Source organism: Schistocerca nitens, chromosome 2, assembly GCF_023898315.1.
Source record: "Schistocerca nitens isolate TAMUIC-IGC-003100 chromosome 2, iqSchNite1.1, whole genome shotgun sequence".
NCBI lineage: Eukaryota > Metazoa > Arthropoda > Insecta > Orthoptera > Acrididae > Schistocerca > Schistocerca nitens.
In genome coordinates, this window is record NC_064615.1 from 703329383 (window position 1) to 703345162 (window position 15780).

Genomic DNA, 15780 nt, shown 5'->3' on the forward strand with positions numbered 1-15780 from the left:
TTCGTCATTCGTGCTAGAGCCGCGCGGGGTAGGCGTGCAATCTAGGGCGCGTTGCCACGGTTCTCACGGCTGCCCCCGTCGGAGGTTCAAGTCCTCCCTTGGGCATGAGTTTGTATGTTGTCCTTAGCGTAAGTCAGTTTAAGTTAGATTAAGTAGTGTGTAAGCCTTGGTACCGATGACGTCAGCAGTTTGGTCCCATAGAACTTACCACAAATTTCCAATTTCATCCGTGGTAGACAAGAAACAAACGAAACGACGTAATCAGCAGCATTTATCATGTGAAGTCACTAGGCGACATGCCGGGATGAACCAACACCACAGTTCGTCTAGCGACACGCTGTCGCGTCCCGGCACAGCCTCACTATACCAGAATGAAATAAGTGCGAACTGCGTAGCGCAATCGGGACGTTAACGACAGTGGGTTGGTTATAAATTACTGTCAACCTTTACATCGGAGATGAGAGGGAGAGAATCTCCTTGGTTTGAAGCAAATAAGTTTCCTGAACACAGGTTACAGAATTGCAATAGGCAGAAAAGATAGGTTAGTTTCTATGAAGTTTATTCTCTCATATACTTTCGTGAGGCGTTGGACCATAAACCCCTTAGTAAGATTCAGTCTATTTATTCGGACTTGCTACTTCAAAGCTAATTGCCGGTACATATAAGAAACAAGTACAAAGCAATCACTTGTTCTTGGTTAGCACTGAAATCTCTCTACGTAATTGAGACAAAGACTGACAGCCTCTGTTCAACACTATTCCAATGAAACTCAAAAAATCCTACTTGACCTGCAGTTCCTGAGTGTCCACCAGACTCTATCACCGTCTCCTCCTAGTCGAAGTCTTTATCAGCTGTATCGGCTGCTATGGGCTTACTCGGCCCCGCTAGCGTCTCGCTGCGGAACCTCCAAACTGCTGGCACTGGCTCTGAATCTGTATCTGAATCTCTGCCTCTAGCTATTCCGCTGCCTGGCCTTTTATTTCGTTTCTCATGTACTTGGGTGCACACGAGTCAATTTGTTTCACACGGCTGTTTCATTTCTAAGTGATCGGATTGCACAATAATGCCTATAGTTCCACACGACACTCTCGTTTCTAATTGGTCGGCTTGCGCAAGAATGCCTCGGTGCCACGCGACGCTTTCGTTTCTAGCTGCACACAACTTAATTTGGTTCCACACGAGTCTTTTCTGCACGTGACCGACACTCTCTCTTGCTGTATTATCGGCCTGGTGTTTGTGTCTTCCATTGCGCAAGTTTGATTCATGCTACTGAAACGTCCCCTTAGAAAAATTTATGAATTACTATGCTGGTAAACTCCTTACGTTATTTGATTTTCAAACAGCTGAGCAGAACTGAACGTACTCAGACATTTCGCTCTTTACCTATTCTGATCAACACTAAACTGACACAATGTTTTTAGCGCAACGCAGTCTGACTTTCAATAATCCCTACAAAAGAATGGCCCTGGCTAACATTAACCTATACCTTCCACAAATCATTTACCTCACAAAAATCTTCGTTACTAGAACTACTGCAATACAGCGAGCACCAATACTGCCAGCTAAATAAAAGATTCAAAGTACTGAAGGCACTAACCACTTATAGGCATAGCTAGCAAATGAAAGATTTTGATAGAGAACAAACAATGTATTTACCTTAATAGTGTTCAAAAGTCATAATATATATAGCAGTTCATGACATCCAGTCTTACAAATTTACTGTCTCTGATGGACACACGTCCAGATCATCCGCTCTCAAAACTCCGCCATTTCTCTCCCCACATCCACACTGCTGGCGGCTCACCTTCAACTGCGCAACACTATGCGCTGTTCACATCCAACTGCCTAACACTACAACGGCGAATATTCCAACAATGCCAACCAGCCACAGACTGTACACAGCACAGCCAGTGATTTTCATACAGAGCGCTAGGTGATGTTACCAACATAAAAACCTAAACAGCCTACTTACACTGCTTCCTCTGGCAGGAGGAGTTATTTAATAGACAAGCCATATTTGGCAGCCTCCACCACTTATCTTGTCCCTACGTCCTGGTGGACTATTTCTTAACGTCGGCTGGCTGTTTGCCTATGGAGCCTGGAGTCTTATCATGGTCACAAAAGCAAGAATAAAAATTAAAATTTGCTACGGTGACAACAACGCCAAGCGGAGTAGCTTAGCCACCTGGCGCTCGGTGTGGCCAGTCTCGTAAGTTGACAGATGTTTGTTTACCAAGGAAGTCGCCCGGTGAATCGCGAGGTATCTAGGCGCCAAGCGAGGCGCGTCCGGCGCAGATGTAGATTTTTTGAATAAAAAATAAAAAGAGAAAGCGCATGGGCGGACCATCACCCTAGCCGGCCCCAATGGAAAGAGTGATTCTTACGATGAAGAGGACAGCCCTAAATGTGAGTCTGTTGCGCAGGGAGTCTGGCGAGGTGTCGGAGTTCATGCGGAAGAAGGTGCTGTGCGGCGAGGCGAGTCAGGCGGTGGAGGACGCGAGCGATGCGGCGATCCGGCGCGTGTGCGGCGTGCTGGACGTGAACGCGCTCGACATCACGCTGCCCGGCGGCGGCGAGGCCAGCGCGCTCTACCCCACCGCCTACCTGCTGGAGCACAGCTGCGTGCCCAACACCAGGCACACCTTCGACTTCCAGCGCGGCTGCCGGCTAACCGTGCGCGCCGCCAAGCTCATACCCAGGTAGCGCGCCCCTCACCGTACTCCTTCCATATGTTCGTTTCATTCTCCACCCAGATGGCTCAGGTGGGTCATCCTGGTTCTTCTCAGATATCAGGGGGTTGGAACTACTGTGCAACAAGTCCCATTTGGGGGCACTGGGAATCCGATTCCCATTTCTTAAAAATGGCTCTGAGCACTATGGGACTTAACATCTATGGTCATCAGTCCCCTAGAACTTAGAACTACTTAAACCTAACTAACCTAAGGACAGCACACAACACCCAGTCATCACGAGGCAGAGAAAATCCTTGACCCCGCTGGGAATCGAATCCGGGAACCCGGGCGTGGGAAGCGAGAACGCTACCGCACGACCACGAGCTGCGGACCCCATTTCTTAGATGTACCTTACGGCTGTGGGAAAATAACCAAACCATTGGTTGGAATTAGAATAGTTTGATTTGTTGGTGAGAGAACTGGTAAGCCAGGGACGAGGAACTGGGAGTGGAACCTGTAAATAGGGGGAAAAAACCAAAATAATTTTATTTGGCTCGACGTCAGTGCTGCGGTTAAAGCACTCCGTCTTCAGGCCACGAGTAGCCTACCGGGACCATCCGACCGCCGTGTCACCCTCGGTGGAGGATGCGGATAGGAGGGACTTGGGGTCAGCACACCGCTCTCTCGGTCGTTATGATGGTATTCTTGACCGAAGCTGCTACTATTCGGTCGAGTAGCTTCTCAATTGGCATCACGAGGCTGAGTGCACCCCGAAAAATGGTGACAACTCATGGCGGCCTGGATGGTCACCCATCCAAGTGCCGACCACGCCCGACAGCCCTTAACTTCGGTGATCTCACGGGAACCGGTGTATCCACTGCGGCAAGGCCGTTGCCCCAGTGCTGCGGTTAACAGAGAAAAATAAACTTGCACAATTTTAATACCATCAGGCTTAACGCAAGTACATCGAACTTAATCATGTACACCTTCAGAACTAAAGGAATTTATAAAAGAAACGTGCAGTGATGCACCCAACTTACAATAACCAGCTGGTCTCCGTCATCAAGTCTTGACGTGCGCTGTACCTGACAAGATCATGTTATAGCGTCATAGCCATATCTAAAGACATTTTCCTCCCTTTACATTCATCGCTATTGTAATTAAAATGAAATTAAATAATAATTAACGTGCGAAATATATATCGTCTGATAAAAAGCAGCGACCTTCAAAATACTGTACTACGATCACTCTAAAGTAAAAGGGAGAGGGCAAAGATCCCCATGGATGCCCTATTATAAAAGGAACAAACAATGCCGAAATAGGCCATTCCATTTTCATCCCCCGTTCACTGATCTGATCAGATTTAACGTAAGTTATCGCCTGTGTTTTGTTCATAGTTGTATGGAACGGTTAAAGTGAAACAGTTTGATTTTAACTCGAACCTTCAGAATTTCGTTCCCAACTATTTAAAGATGAAAGTTCAGAACTATTACAAAATGTAAGATAATTCAATACGGAAGCTTTTTCGTTCGAATGTAATATTTAATTCCAGTTGCCAGTTACGGCAGTATAAATTTTCATTCATTAAACACGTCCAATCATTTTCGTTTAATCTAAAAGTCCGATTGTCTTTTCAAACTTTAAGATTCAATATTAACACGATCAGAGAATTAATCCAAACGAATTGTTTCCAAGAGAACTGTTGGCCTTTATTATTCTGAAAGTATTAGTAGAGAAGTGCTTGACAGTTTTCAATAATTTAAAAATTATATTAAAATCAGATTTCAGTGAAAAAGTCAAGAATAATTTTTGGGCCCCAGTTATTACGTTTATCGTTGCGGCTAGTGAAGTAAATAGTATGCAGTGGTGTATTACGTGCCAGAGGAGATCTGAATTAATTAAATAACAATTAAAGATAGAAACTGAAACTCAAATTAAAAGCTGTGATAAAATGTCATTCTGCAATGTTCTCAGGACATTAATCCGGCCATACATGTCGACTAAAACCTTTGGAAGGCTCTCCTAAAACATGAAAATAGATGGAATATGCACAGTAACAAAAACATGAAAGCAGGGAACTCCAGGCTACACATAAAACATCCTTAACAGAGCTTAGCCATGAATGCAAAAAAAAAAAAAACTTTGTGGGAGAATTCTCAATAAATATTTATAAATCTATCAAAGTTGATAATAATAAGTAAAAGATTAACATGTAAGGGCCATACAACAGGCAGTAATTAATGACAGTATTAAAAAACAATCTTATCCAGACAGCACTCTCGTGACACTGAAACAGATAATGAAACTTCGCAAGCTACATAAAATTTAACTGACGTTCACCTTGCAGCAACTATACACGGAAACAAACAAGTCATTCCACGCTTGGTATATGGGAAAGCCTTTTAACTTAACATGTTTCTTCCCAGGCTAAAGTTTCTTCGTTCCTCTAATCGAGGTCCAGAGAACGGCATAGACAACTGCTAGATTTCGACGCAGCTGCCATCGGTCTGCATCTGGTTCGACACTTCAGACAATAGAATTTCAGGCCAAAGTCTCCTCAGATGCAGTATACCAAGTGCGTCTCTTCCAACGGACCGGAAGGTAGAAAACCTTCAGGTCAGGGTCTCCTCAGATGCAATATACCTGGTGCGTCTTTACCATCAAAGCATTTGAATCGCCGTTGGCAGCAGTTTTGCAGCTAGTTAGACTTATAGCCACTAAGCAAGAAACACACTGAGAGCAAGACTTAAATCGGGCAGGCGGGGCACGCCACGCACTCTAGCGGGGCACTACAGGACTCGTTGCTAGGCGACAAGGTGCAAAGATACAACAGAGGGAAGACCTCTAATGATAATAGATTCACGAACCGATAAATGGCTCAATAATCCCGTCCATTAAAATATATGTAGACATCATGTGTATGTATACACGATGAATTTAGAAACACTTCTAGCATGACCAGTCCATCGCCTCTCGACTGCTCACGTTGTTAAGTCGGTCATGAGTTCAAAGTGAATACATCATGCCTGAAGAAAAGTCACGATCCAAATGTGCTCAATATGGCACAAACCAGATGAGTTGGTAGAAGTTACATAAAGACCCTCGCGTTCATGGAGTGTTCCTCGGAGCAGCTCTCAAGTGCGTGGAGTGTTTCTCGAATCATCTTAGTATGGTTCTGGAAGGATTGCCTTGCTAACGGAACCGGTCTCCTCTGGGACGCTGGAGGCAAACAAACAGAATCGGGAAGCAGGTTGCTGTATCGATCGCCAGTACACGATGGCAGTTTTGTCATGCGTCCCATTATTTCAATCCTCCCTTATCTGAATGGTGCCATGGCCATGTTCGTGAGCGGAACGCATTACTCGTATATTCAGGGCAACTTTTTGCTGTGCTTCGGATGGCCAATGGCGGTGTCCCTACGACCATCTTAATCTACAATACTGGCCCTTAAAATTGCTACGCCAAGAAGAAAAGCAGATGATAAACGGGTATTCATTGGGCAGATATAGTATACTAGAACTGACATGTGATTACATTTTCACACAATTTGGGTGCATAGATCCTGAGAAATCAGTACCCAGAACAGCCATCTCTGGCCGTAATAACGGCCTTGATACGCATGGGCATCTAGTCAAACAGAGCTTGGATGGCATGTACAGGTACGGTTCCCCATGCACCTTCAACACGATACCACAGTTCATCAAGAGTAGTGACTGGCGTATTGTGACGAGCCAGTTGCTCGGCCACCATTGACCAGACGTTTTCAATTGGTGAGAGATCTGGAGAATGTGGTGGCCAGGGCAGCAGTCAAACATTTTCTGTATCCAGAAATGCCCGTACAGGACCTGCAACTTGCGGTCGTGCATTATCCTGCTGAAATGTAGGGTTTCGCAGGGATCGAATGAAGGGTAGAGCCACGGGTCGTAACACATCTGAAATGTAACGTCCACTGTTCAAAGTGCCGTCAATGCGAACAAGAGGTGATCGAGACGTGTAACCAATGGAACCCCATACCATCACGCCGGGAGATACGCCAGTATGGCGATGACGAATACACTCTTCCGATGTGCGTTCACCGCGATGTCGCCAAACACGGATAAGACTGTGGTGTCACCGCCAGACACCACACTTGCTAGGTGGTAGCGTTTAAATCGGCCGCGGTCCGTTAGTATACGTCGGACCCGCGTGTCGCCACTATCAGTGATTGCAGACCGAGCGCCGCCACACGACAGGTCTAGTCTAGAGAGACTCCCTAGCACTAGCCCCAGTTGTACAGACGACTTTGCTAGCGATGGTTCACTGTCTACATACGCTCTCATTTGCAGAGACGACAGTTTAGCATAGCCTTCAACTACGTCATTTGCTACGACCTAGCAAGGCGCTGTTTTCAGTTACTATAATTATGTCAAGAATGTATTCTGAACAGATAAGATTGTGAATCATGTACCGTCAAGAGCGATGTTCATCATTAATGGATTAAAGTTAAGATCAAACTAATTACGTCCTCTTTCTGAATTCTCATTCCTTGTCATGTTCAGACCTCACGTCAGTACAGTTCTTCCCTCCTCATGCCAGCCTGCGTGAGCTAAAACGCGTGCATTTCGGCCTCCATTCGTAACACGGTGTTGGCTCTTCTGCTAACACAAAAGAGACCATCATGATGCTGTAAATAGAACCTGGATTTATCCGAAAAAATGGCGTTTTGCCATTCGTGCACCTAGGTTCGTCATTGAGTACACCATCGCAGGCGCTCCTGCCTGTGATGCAGCGTCAAGGGTAGCTGCAGCCATGGTCTCCGAGCTGATAGTCCATGCTGCTGAAAACGTCGTCGAACTGTTCGTGCAGACGGTTGTTGTCTTGCAAACGTCCCCATCTGTTGACTCATGGATCTAGACGTGGTTGCACGATCTGTTGCAGCCAAGCGGATAAGATGCCTGTCATCTCGACTGCTAGTGATCCGGTCTAGCGGTTCTAGGCGCTCAGTCCGGAGCCGCGTGAGTGCTACGGTGGCAGGTTCGAATCCTGCCTTGGGCATGGATGTGTGTGATTTCCTTAGGTTAGTTAGGTTTAAGTAGTTCTAAGTTCTAGGGGACTTATGACCTCAGCAGTTGAGTCCCATAGTGCTCAGAGCCATTTTTTTGCTAGTGATCCGAGGCCGTTGGGATCCAGCACGGCGTTCCGTATTACCCTCCTGAACCCACCGATTCCATATTCTGCTAACAGTCATTGGATCTCGACCAACTCGAGCAGCAGTGTCACGATACGATAAACCGCAATCGCGATAGGCTACAATCCGACCTTTATCGAAGTCGGAAACATGATGGTACGTATTTCTCCTCCTTACACGAGGCATCACAACAACGTTTCACCAGGCAACGCCGGTGAACTGCTGTTTGTGAATGAGAAATCGGTTGGAAACTTTCCTCATATCAGCACGTTGTAGGTGTCGCCTCCGGCACCAAGCTTCTGTGAATGCTCTGAAAAGCTAATCATTTGCATATCACAGCATCTTCCTCCTGTCGGTTAAATCTGGCGTCTGTAGCACGTCATCTTCAGATGTAGCCAGTTTAATGGTTAGTAGTGTATGTACCCTGTGGCGTGCAGAAAACTGAAGTACGCACGCTGGGCGCTGGTTTCTGTTCCCTATGCCGAGAAGGTGGGTCTGGATGGTACAGCTTCTCGTTATCTATTTTCCTGTATAGAATTGGCCATTCATTTGCTGCGCAGTAGGCTCCTATATCCGCCGTTACAATCTGCTGCTGTCGTCTGCGTACCTTGCCATTAACATCTACATCTACATGGCTATTCTGCAAATTCACATTAATTCTCTGTTATTACACTCTCGAACGGCGCGCGGAAAAAACAAACACCTATATCATTCCGTTCGAGCTCTTATATATCTTATTTTATTACGATGATCGTTTCTCCCTATGTAGGTCGGCATAAACAAAATATTTTCGCATTCGGAGGAGAAAGTTAGCGATTGAAATTTCGTGAGAAGATCCCGCTGCAATAAAAAAACGCCTGGGTTTGAATCTTTTACACCCAGATCCTGTACCATGTACGTCAATTCCCTCCCCTATTTCTCGGTAATACAAAACGTGCTGCCCCTTCTTTGAACTTTCTCGATGTACTCCGTTAATCCTACCTGGCAAGGATCCCACACCGCGCAGCATATCTGCAAAAAGAGGGTGGACACGCTTAGTGTAGGCAGCCTCTTTAATAGCTCTGTCACATCCTGTAAGAATTCTGCCAGTATGACGCAGTCTTTGGTTGGCCTTCCCCACAACATTTTCTATGTGTCATTTCCAATTTAAGTTGTTCGTAATTGTAATTCCTAGGTATTTAGTTGAATTTACGACCTTTTGATATGATTAATTTATCGCTTAACCGAAGTTTAACGGATTCCTTTTAGGAATCATGTGGATGACCTCACATTTTTTTTATTATTTAGGATCAATTGCCAATTTCCGCCCCATACATGTATATTTTATAAATCGTTTTGCAATTTGGTTTAATCGTCTGATGACTTTACTAGACGATAAAGGACAGCATCATCTGCAAACAACCTAAGACGGCTGCTTAGATTGTCTCCTAAATCGTTTATAGAGATGAGGAACAGCACAGGCTCTATAACACTGCGTTGGGTAACGCCAGAAATCATTCCCGTTTTATTCGATGACTTTTCGTCAGTTTCTACGAACTGTGACCTGTCTGACAGGGAATCACGAATACAGACGCATAGCTGAGAGGATATTCCACAAGCACGCAATTTGATTACAAGCCACTTGTGAGGTTCGGTGTCGAAAGCCTTATGGAAATCTAAAAACATGGAATCAATTTGAAATCGCTTGTCGATAGCACTCAACATTTCGTCTGACTAAAGGGCTAACTGTATTTCACAAGGATGATGTTTTCTATACCCGTGTTAACTATGTGTCAATAGACCGTCCTTTTCGAGGTAATTCATAATGTTCGAACACGATAAATGTTCCAAAATCTTGCTGCATATCGACGTTGATGATATGGACCAGTTATTTAGTGGATTACTCAAAAAAATGGTTCAAATGGCTCTGAGCACTATGGGACTCAACTGCTGAGGTCATTAGTCCCCTAGAACTTAGAACTAGTTAAACCTAACTAACCTAAGGACATCACAAACATCCATGCCCGAGGCAGGATTCGAACCTGCGACCGTAGCGGTCTTGCGGGTCCAGACTGCAGCGCCTTTAACCGCACGGCCACTTCGGCCGGCCAGTGGATTACTCCTACTGTCTTTTTGAATATTGTTGTAGCCCGTTTATCTTTCCGGTCCTTAGGTACGGATCTTCCGTCGAGCGAGCGGTTGTACATTATTGTTAAGTATGGAGCTACTGTATCAGCATAGTCTGAAAGGAAGCTAGTCAGTATACATTATGTGTGTGTGAAATCTTATGGGACTTAACTTCTAAGGTCATCAGTTCCTAAGCTTACACTACTTAACCTAAATTATCGTAAGGACAAACACACAAACCCATGCCCGAGGGAGGAATCGAATTTCGGACGGGACCAGCCGCACAGACCATGACTGTAGTGCCGTAGACCGCCCGGCTAATCCCGCGCGGCTATACATTATGGACCCAAAGACTTCCTCCGAGGGAATCCGTTTCTAAGTTACACTTAATACTCGCGATATTTCACTCTGGCAGAGGCAGTTTTACCCAAACTGAATCAGTCAATGTACGTCCTTGACTCAGAGACAGCACGACCTTCGGAAACGGAGGGTCCCATGCTTCGGCCATCGAATCGTGAGAAATGACGCTGCTACCGCGATCCTGCGCTCGGGTGTCACACCAACGAAAGTTCTGACGATATCCCGGCATTTCTATGCCAAAGGGCATAGAAATAGAATACATAACTGATGGTATTTGTTCAATGTCAGAAGATTACGGGCCTAGACTAAAGTGTCCACTACAAGTATCATTCAAATTCAATATATATATGACAGCGTCGGTCTTCCAAATTCGGAAAAAGATCTGCACTCGATTCTATTGCCACACCTCCAAGAATGACAGCTCAAGGTAAAGTCCTGAAGAATGTCTCACTAACTTCCCAGTCGTACAAATTAGGTGCCTCGATAAGAGATCCTATCGTATGACACGCGTATGTCACCAATGCCGTGTATGACACAGCAGACTTGTTTTCCGGTGGAGAATTCAGTTGACTTGTCTCCTTGACATCAAACATTTGCGGTTCCCATCTGGAAACCACTTTCTTTCGGCTGCTAATAGAGTAGTTGTGCAGAATCAACTGTCATTATAGGTCCCTACTTACACCTCGCTGTTGCAAACGGGCGTTACGCCACGCCACAGACACAAATTTGAATGAAGCGAACAGAAAAAAATAAATAAAATTAGCATGAGGGAGGTATGAACACGGCTCGCCCCCCCCCCCCCCCCCTTGGGAAGCCAACATCGTAACCAATTAACTACGGCGCCATTTCTGTTACCTCCTACTCTGTAGTGCACTTGCTGTTCTTGGACCGTTTCCATTTTGCTTTTTTTCAGAGTCCAGTACACCTTCTTCCCATTTCATGCTTGATCTGTGTTCACTTTTTGGCGGGATGTCCACTGGGCCCTCTTAGCACTAAATCTGAGGGGGGTGCGATGGGGAGTTTCCCTCGTAAGTTGCATGATACTAGGCGAAATGCGTACATGGCTAATTGAAATTGTTTCAGGTGTCCAGAGCTATGCTAGAACACACACACACACACACACACACACACACACACACACACACACACACACACACACACACCATATGACGCAAAGTGTTTTGAGCGTGAGGTAATGGTGTGCGTTGTTCTTTGCAGGGGTGAGCACATCTCGACGATGTACACGCACGCACTGTGGGGCACGCAGGCGCGGCGCGAGCACCTGCGCGCCACCAAGTACTTCGACTGCCGCTGCCCGCGCTGCGCCGACCCCACCGAGCTGGGCACACACCTCAGCGCCATGCGCTGCCTCGGCACGCTCACCGAGAGGTAACAACCGCACAGTGCGCCCAGCACACGCTTGCTTTACTTGCTTCGGCATGGAGGATGTCAAAACCGATTGTAGATAGAGACGGCTGCAATGTCAGACCACGATCCATAGCAACCTTACACGCCCCTCAAACACCAATGGTTACTGCACTAATTTGGTAACGTCCTCATATGCAAGCTATAGTTGTATGTGATATACATAAGTTGCTCATGTTGCTCGGAACGATCTGATATTACGTAAAAAAAAAAAAAAAAAATGGGCAGCCGAGGTCTCGTGTTATAATAGCTAGATGCTTCGACAGTGAAGTTACTATTTTGTATTTCAAAGAATATTTAACACTCGATGGAATGGCTCACTTACGCGACCTGTAGACCAAGCATTTAAGCGCACATCGACGCTTATACTGCGTGCCTGCTCATTACTTCGTGATGTGATGTGCCGTAGCAAGGAAAGCGTTTCTGAAGAAGAGAAATTTGTTAACATCGAGTATTGATTTGTCAGGAAGTCGTTTCTGAAAGTATTTGTATCGAGCGCAAACATTTATGGAAGGGAAACATGGACGATAACTAGTTTGGACAAGAAGAGAATAGAAGCTTTCGAAATGTGGTGCTACAGAAGAATGCTGAAGATTAGATGGGAAGATCATATAACTAATGAGGAGGTATTGAATAGGATTGGGGAGAAGAGAAGTTTGTGGCACAACTTGACTAGAAGAAGGGATCGGTTGGTAGGACATGTTCTGAGGCATCAAGGGATCACCAATTTAGCATTGGAGGGCAGCGTGGAGGGTAAAAATCGTAGAGGGAGACCAAGAGATGAATACACTAAACAGATTCAGAAGGATGTAGGTTGCAGTAGGTACTGGGAGATGAAGAAGCTTGCACAGGATAGAGTTGCATGGAGAGCTGCATCACACCAGTCTCAGGACTGAAGACCACAACAACGTGCAGTAGCTACGACGGCACCATTGACGAGCTCGCATCTCCTCTTGGATACACTGTTTAGTTAGTTACTTAGTTAGTCACATGTTCAATAAATCATTTGAATCATGCTTTTGTCAAAATGATATTGAACAAGTCAGCTTACAGGATATGAATGTATCATTAGTGTTAACATTAATAAACGCATTATCCCATTATTCCTGCTCACGCAATTACACTTAAAAATAAGTTTTTTTAACTACCAGTTCTTAAGAAAATTCGTCAATGGAATAAATGGAATAGTCGACGAGAAATGATTTTAAATTATATTTAAAACTTCACTGTTTGTCAGACACTTTGTTACTGGGCAAATGCTCAAAAATTTTTATTACCGCATATTGAACTCTTATCTGAGCTACTGATAGGTTTACCAATGGGTAATAAAGATCATTTTCCCCCTCTAGTGTTTTAAGTATGTACTCTAATGTTCTTCTCACAGTGTGATGGAATATTTTTGACCAATTTCGTTAGCGAAAATATGTACTGTGATGGCGCAGTTGTAATGCCTAGCTCCTTGAAGAGGTACCTACACGAAAATGCCTAGCTCCTTGGAGAGGCACCTACATGACGGCCGTTCGTACTATGGACTTTTTATTTACTCTGTTTTACGTACCTGACGAGCCGATGTGGCACCTATGTTTCATAAGTGGAGTGTTCTCTCACAATGTTTGTGCGATTGATGCGCAGTAATAGTATTTCCGGAAATTATGTAAAAATAGTATTGCGATCTCTGGTTATTATGTTGTTTTCCTACTTGTATACTGGTGCTACGGCGGTGCGGATTGTCATGTAATATTTTACTCGTAGTACATTGTAGGTCCGAAGATGACAGCTAGGCTCTGTCGAGGAAGGAGATTAGGGAAATAAAGGAAAAAAATTACTACAACACGCGATCTTGCCTGCCAAATATTCTTATTTTGTGTGTGTCATTAACTATCTAAATGTAGTATTTACGGGAAGAACTGCTGCAACACCTTAGGAAAGCTGATAGCGAAGTGGCTCCACAGAGCAAATTATCGTCTCCACTGCTCATTATACTTTGACCATATTTTTGTTGACGATAAAATTTGGGTCGTTAGACTGCGTCGTATTCCTCTTCAAACTTATTCAGTGCTGGACGTTTCGATTACTCTGCTGGGATCTTCTTCAGGCTTCCACTGACGACCCTGAGTGGCTGAACACTGTCGGAAGAAAATGACTTATAGAAGGCTTTTTTCTCGCTCTTTTTTAAGGGAAGTGGAGTTACTGGGTAACAATTTGCAGGGTGCTATTGATGTGCAGTAGTATGTACTACTTACACCACTCGGTGTAAAACTGTTCCCTACGTATGAGACCTTTTCAAATTATGCTGGCCGTCGAGTTATTTCATAGTAAAGATAAGTAGAAATTTGCAGCCCACAAAAGAAACTAGGCTGTCAGATGGCAGCAGGTACTATAGAGTTACTGCGAGTGATTTCCCCGGCTGAATGGCCGTTGCAGGTCCGTACCTGTCGTGAGAGTGCTGCCATGGCGAAAAGTCAGGGGCCATAAATCATCTCACGGCTGCTGCGAAGTAAAAACCATACCACTAAGGACACAGAATAGGCAATGGCCCACCAAGAAAGAAAGAGAGAGAGAGAGAGGCGAAGTGAGGAAACGCGTCTAAATCTCCACTCTGTAGATACAGCTGTACTTTAGATACCGACGATGTGGAAGACGCAGACAAGATCTAACATACGTTTCGGTCGTTTCTGTAGCCAGTAACGGCTGGACCGATCGGTAGGCAGATTGCTCCTCATAAACTAAGGCACGCAGTCTAATTTGTCGCACAATAGATCGTCTACTAGAAAAGGAAAAAACCCCTCGAAAATGCGTTCTGCGTGTCGGTTATTACAAAATCAAGACTGGGGAAGGTTATCCTTCTACTGAAATGATAATACTGGTCCACATTAACCCCGGTTTCGCACTGACGAAAAAATTCCAACACCGGGAAATAATGTATTGCAATCAAATTTCGGGAATACATTTGTCTACATAAGTATTTAAGTGACTAACTTTGCAAGCTCACAGGTTAATGCAAGTGCGAGAAGAGCTATTGCAAATGTGAGATTCAGGTACATTACTAATTGGTGTAACCGCCAAACTGTGGAATGCAAGCACAGAAAAGTGCTTGCATTGTGTCGTACATGTGCCGGATGTCAGTTCGTGGGATGGAGTTCCATGCCTGTAACACTTGGTTGGTCGATACAGGGACGGTTAATATTGGTTGTGGATTACGCTGGAGTTGTCGACCAATGATATCCCAAATGCGCTCCGTTGGAGACACATCTAGTGATCGAGCAGATCAAGGCAACATATCGAATCTGTAGAGCATGTTGGATTACAGCAGTGGTATGCGGGCGAGCTCTATCCTGTTGGAATCCCCCCCCCCGGAATGCTCTACACGAACGGCAGCACAAAAGTCGGATAACCAGCCTGACGAACAAATTTGCAGTCGGGGTGCGTGGGGTAACCACGAGAGTGTTCCTGCTGTCATACGGAACCGCAATCCAGACACGTCCAGCTGTAGGTCAAGTGTGTCTAGGCTGCAGACACGTTGGTTGCAGGCGCTTACGTGGCCTACTCCTAACCAACAGAAGGCCATCCATGGCACCGAGGCAGAAACGACTTTGATCAGAAAATGCAACAGACCACCTCTCCGCCTTCCAATGAGCTCTCGCTTGACACCACTGGCGTAGCAAATGGCGGTGGTTTGGGATAAGTGGAACGCACGCTACATTGCGTCTGGCTCGGAGCTTTCCTTGAAGTAACCTATTTGTGAAACTTAGTTGTACCACTGTTGTGCTAATTGCAGCTCAAATTGCAACTGCAGACTCAGTACGATGCGCCAGAGCCATACCCCAAACACAGTGGTCGTCCCTCTCGGTAATGTCACGTGGCCGTCCAGAGACCGGTCTCCTTGCGATCGTACATTCTCGTGACCACCACAGCCAGCAATCAAGTACAGTGGCTGCATTGCTGCCACGTCTTTTTGCAGTATCGCAGAAGGAACATCCAGTTTGTCTTAGCCCTATTACACGACATCGTTCGAACTCAGCGAGGTGTTGCCTTAAATGCATTCTTTAC

At 45.3% G+C, this 15780-nt stretch overlaps 1 protein-coding gene across 1 annotated transcript in view; it reads left to right on the forward strand.

Annotated features, from left to right (window-relative positions):
• Nucleotides 1–15780, forward strand: part of LOC126235274 (SET domain-containing protein SmydA-8-like) — a 125195-nt gene that overhangs the window by 67813 nt on the left and 41602 nt on the right. The window contains exons 4-5 of the mRNA XM_049944003.1: nucleotides 2424–2699; nucleotides 11524–11694. Of these exons, the coding sequence (XP_049799960.1) occupies nucleotides 2424–2699; nucleotides 11524–11694 (447 nt within the window). The remainder of the gene's footprint in view (nucleotides 1–2423; nucleotides 2700–11523; nucleotides 11695–15780) is intronic.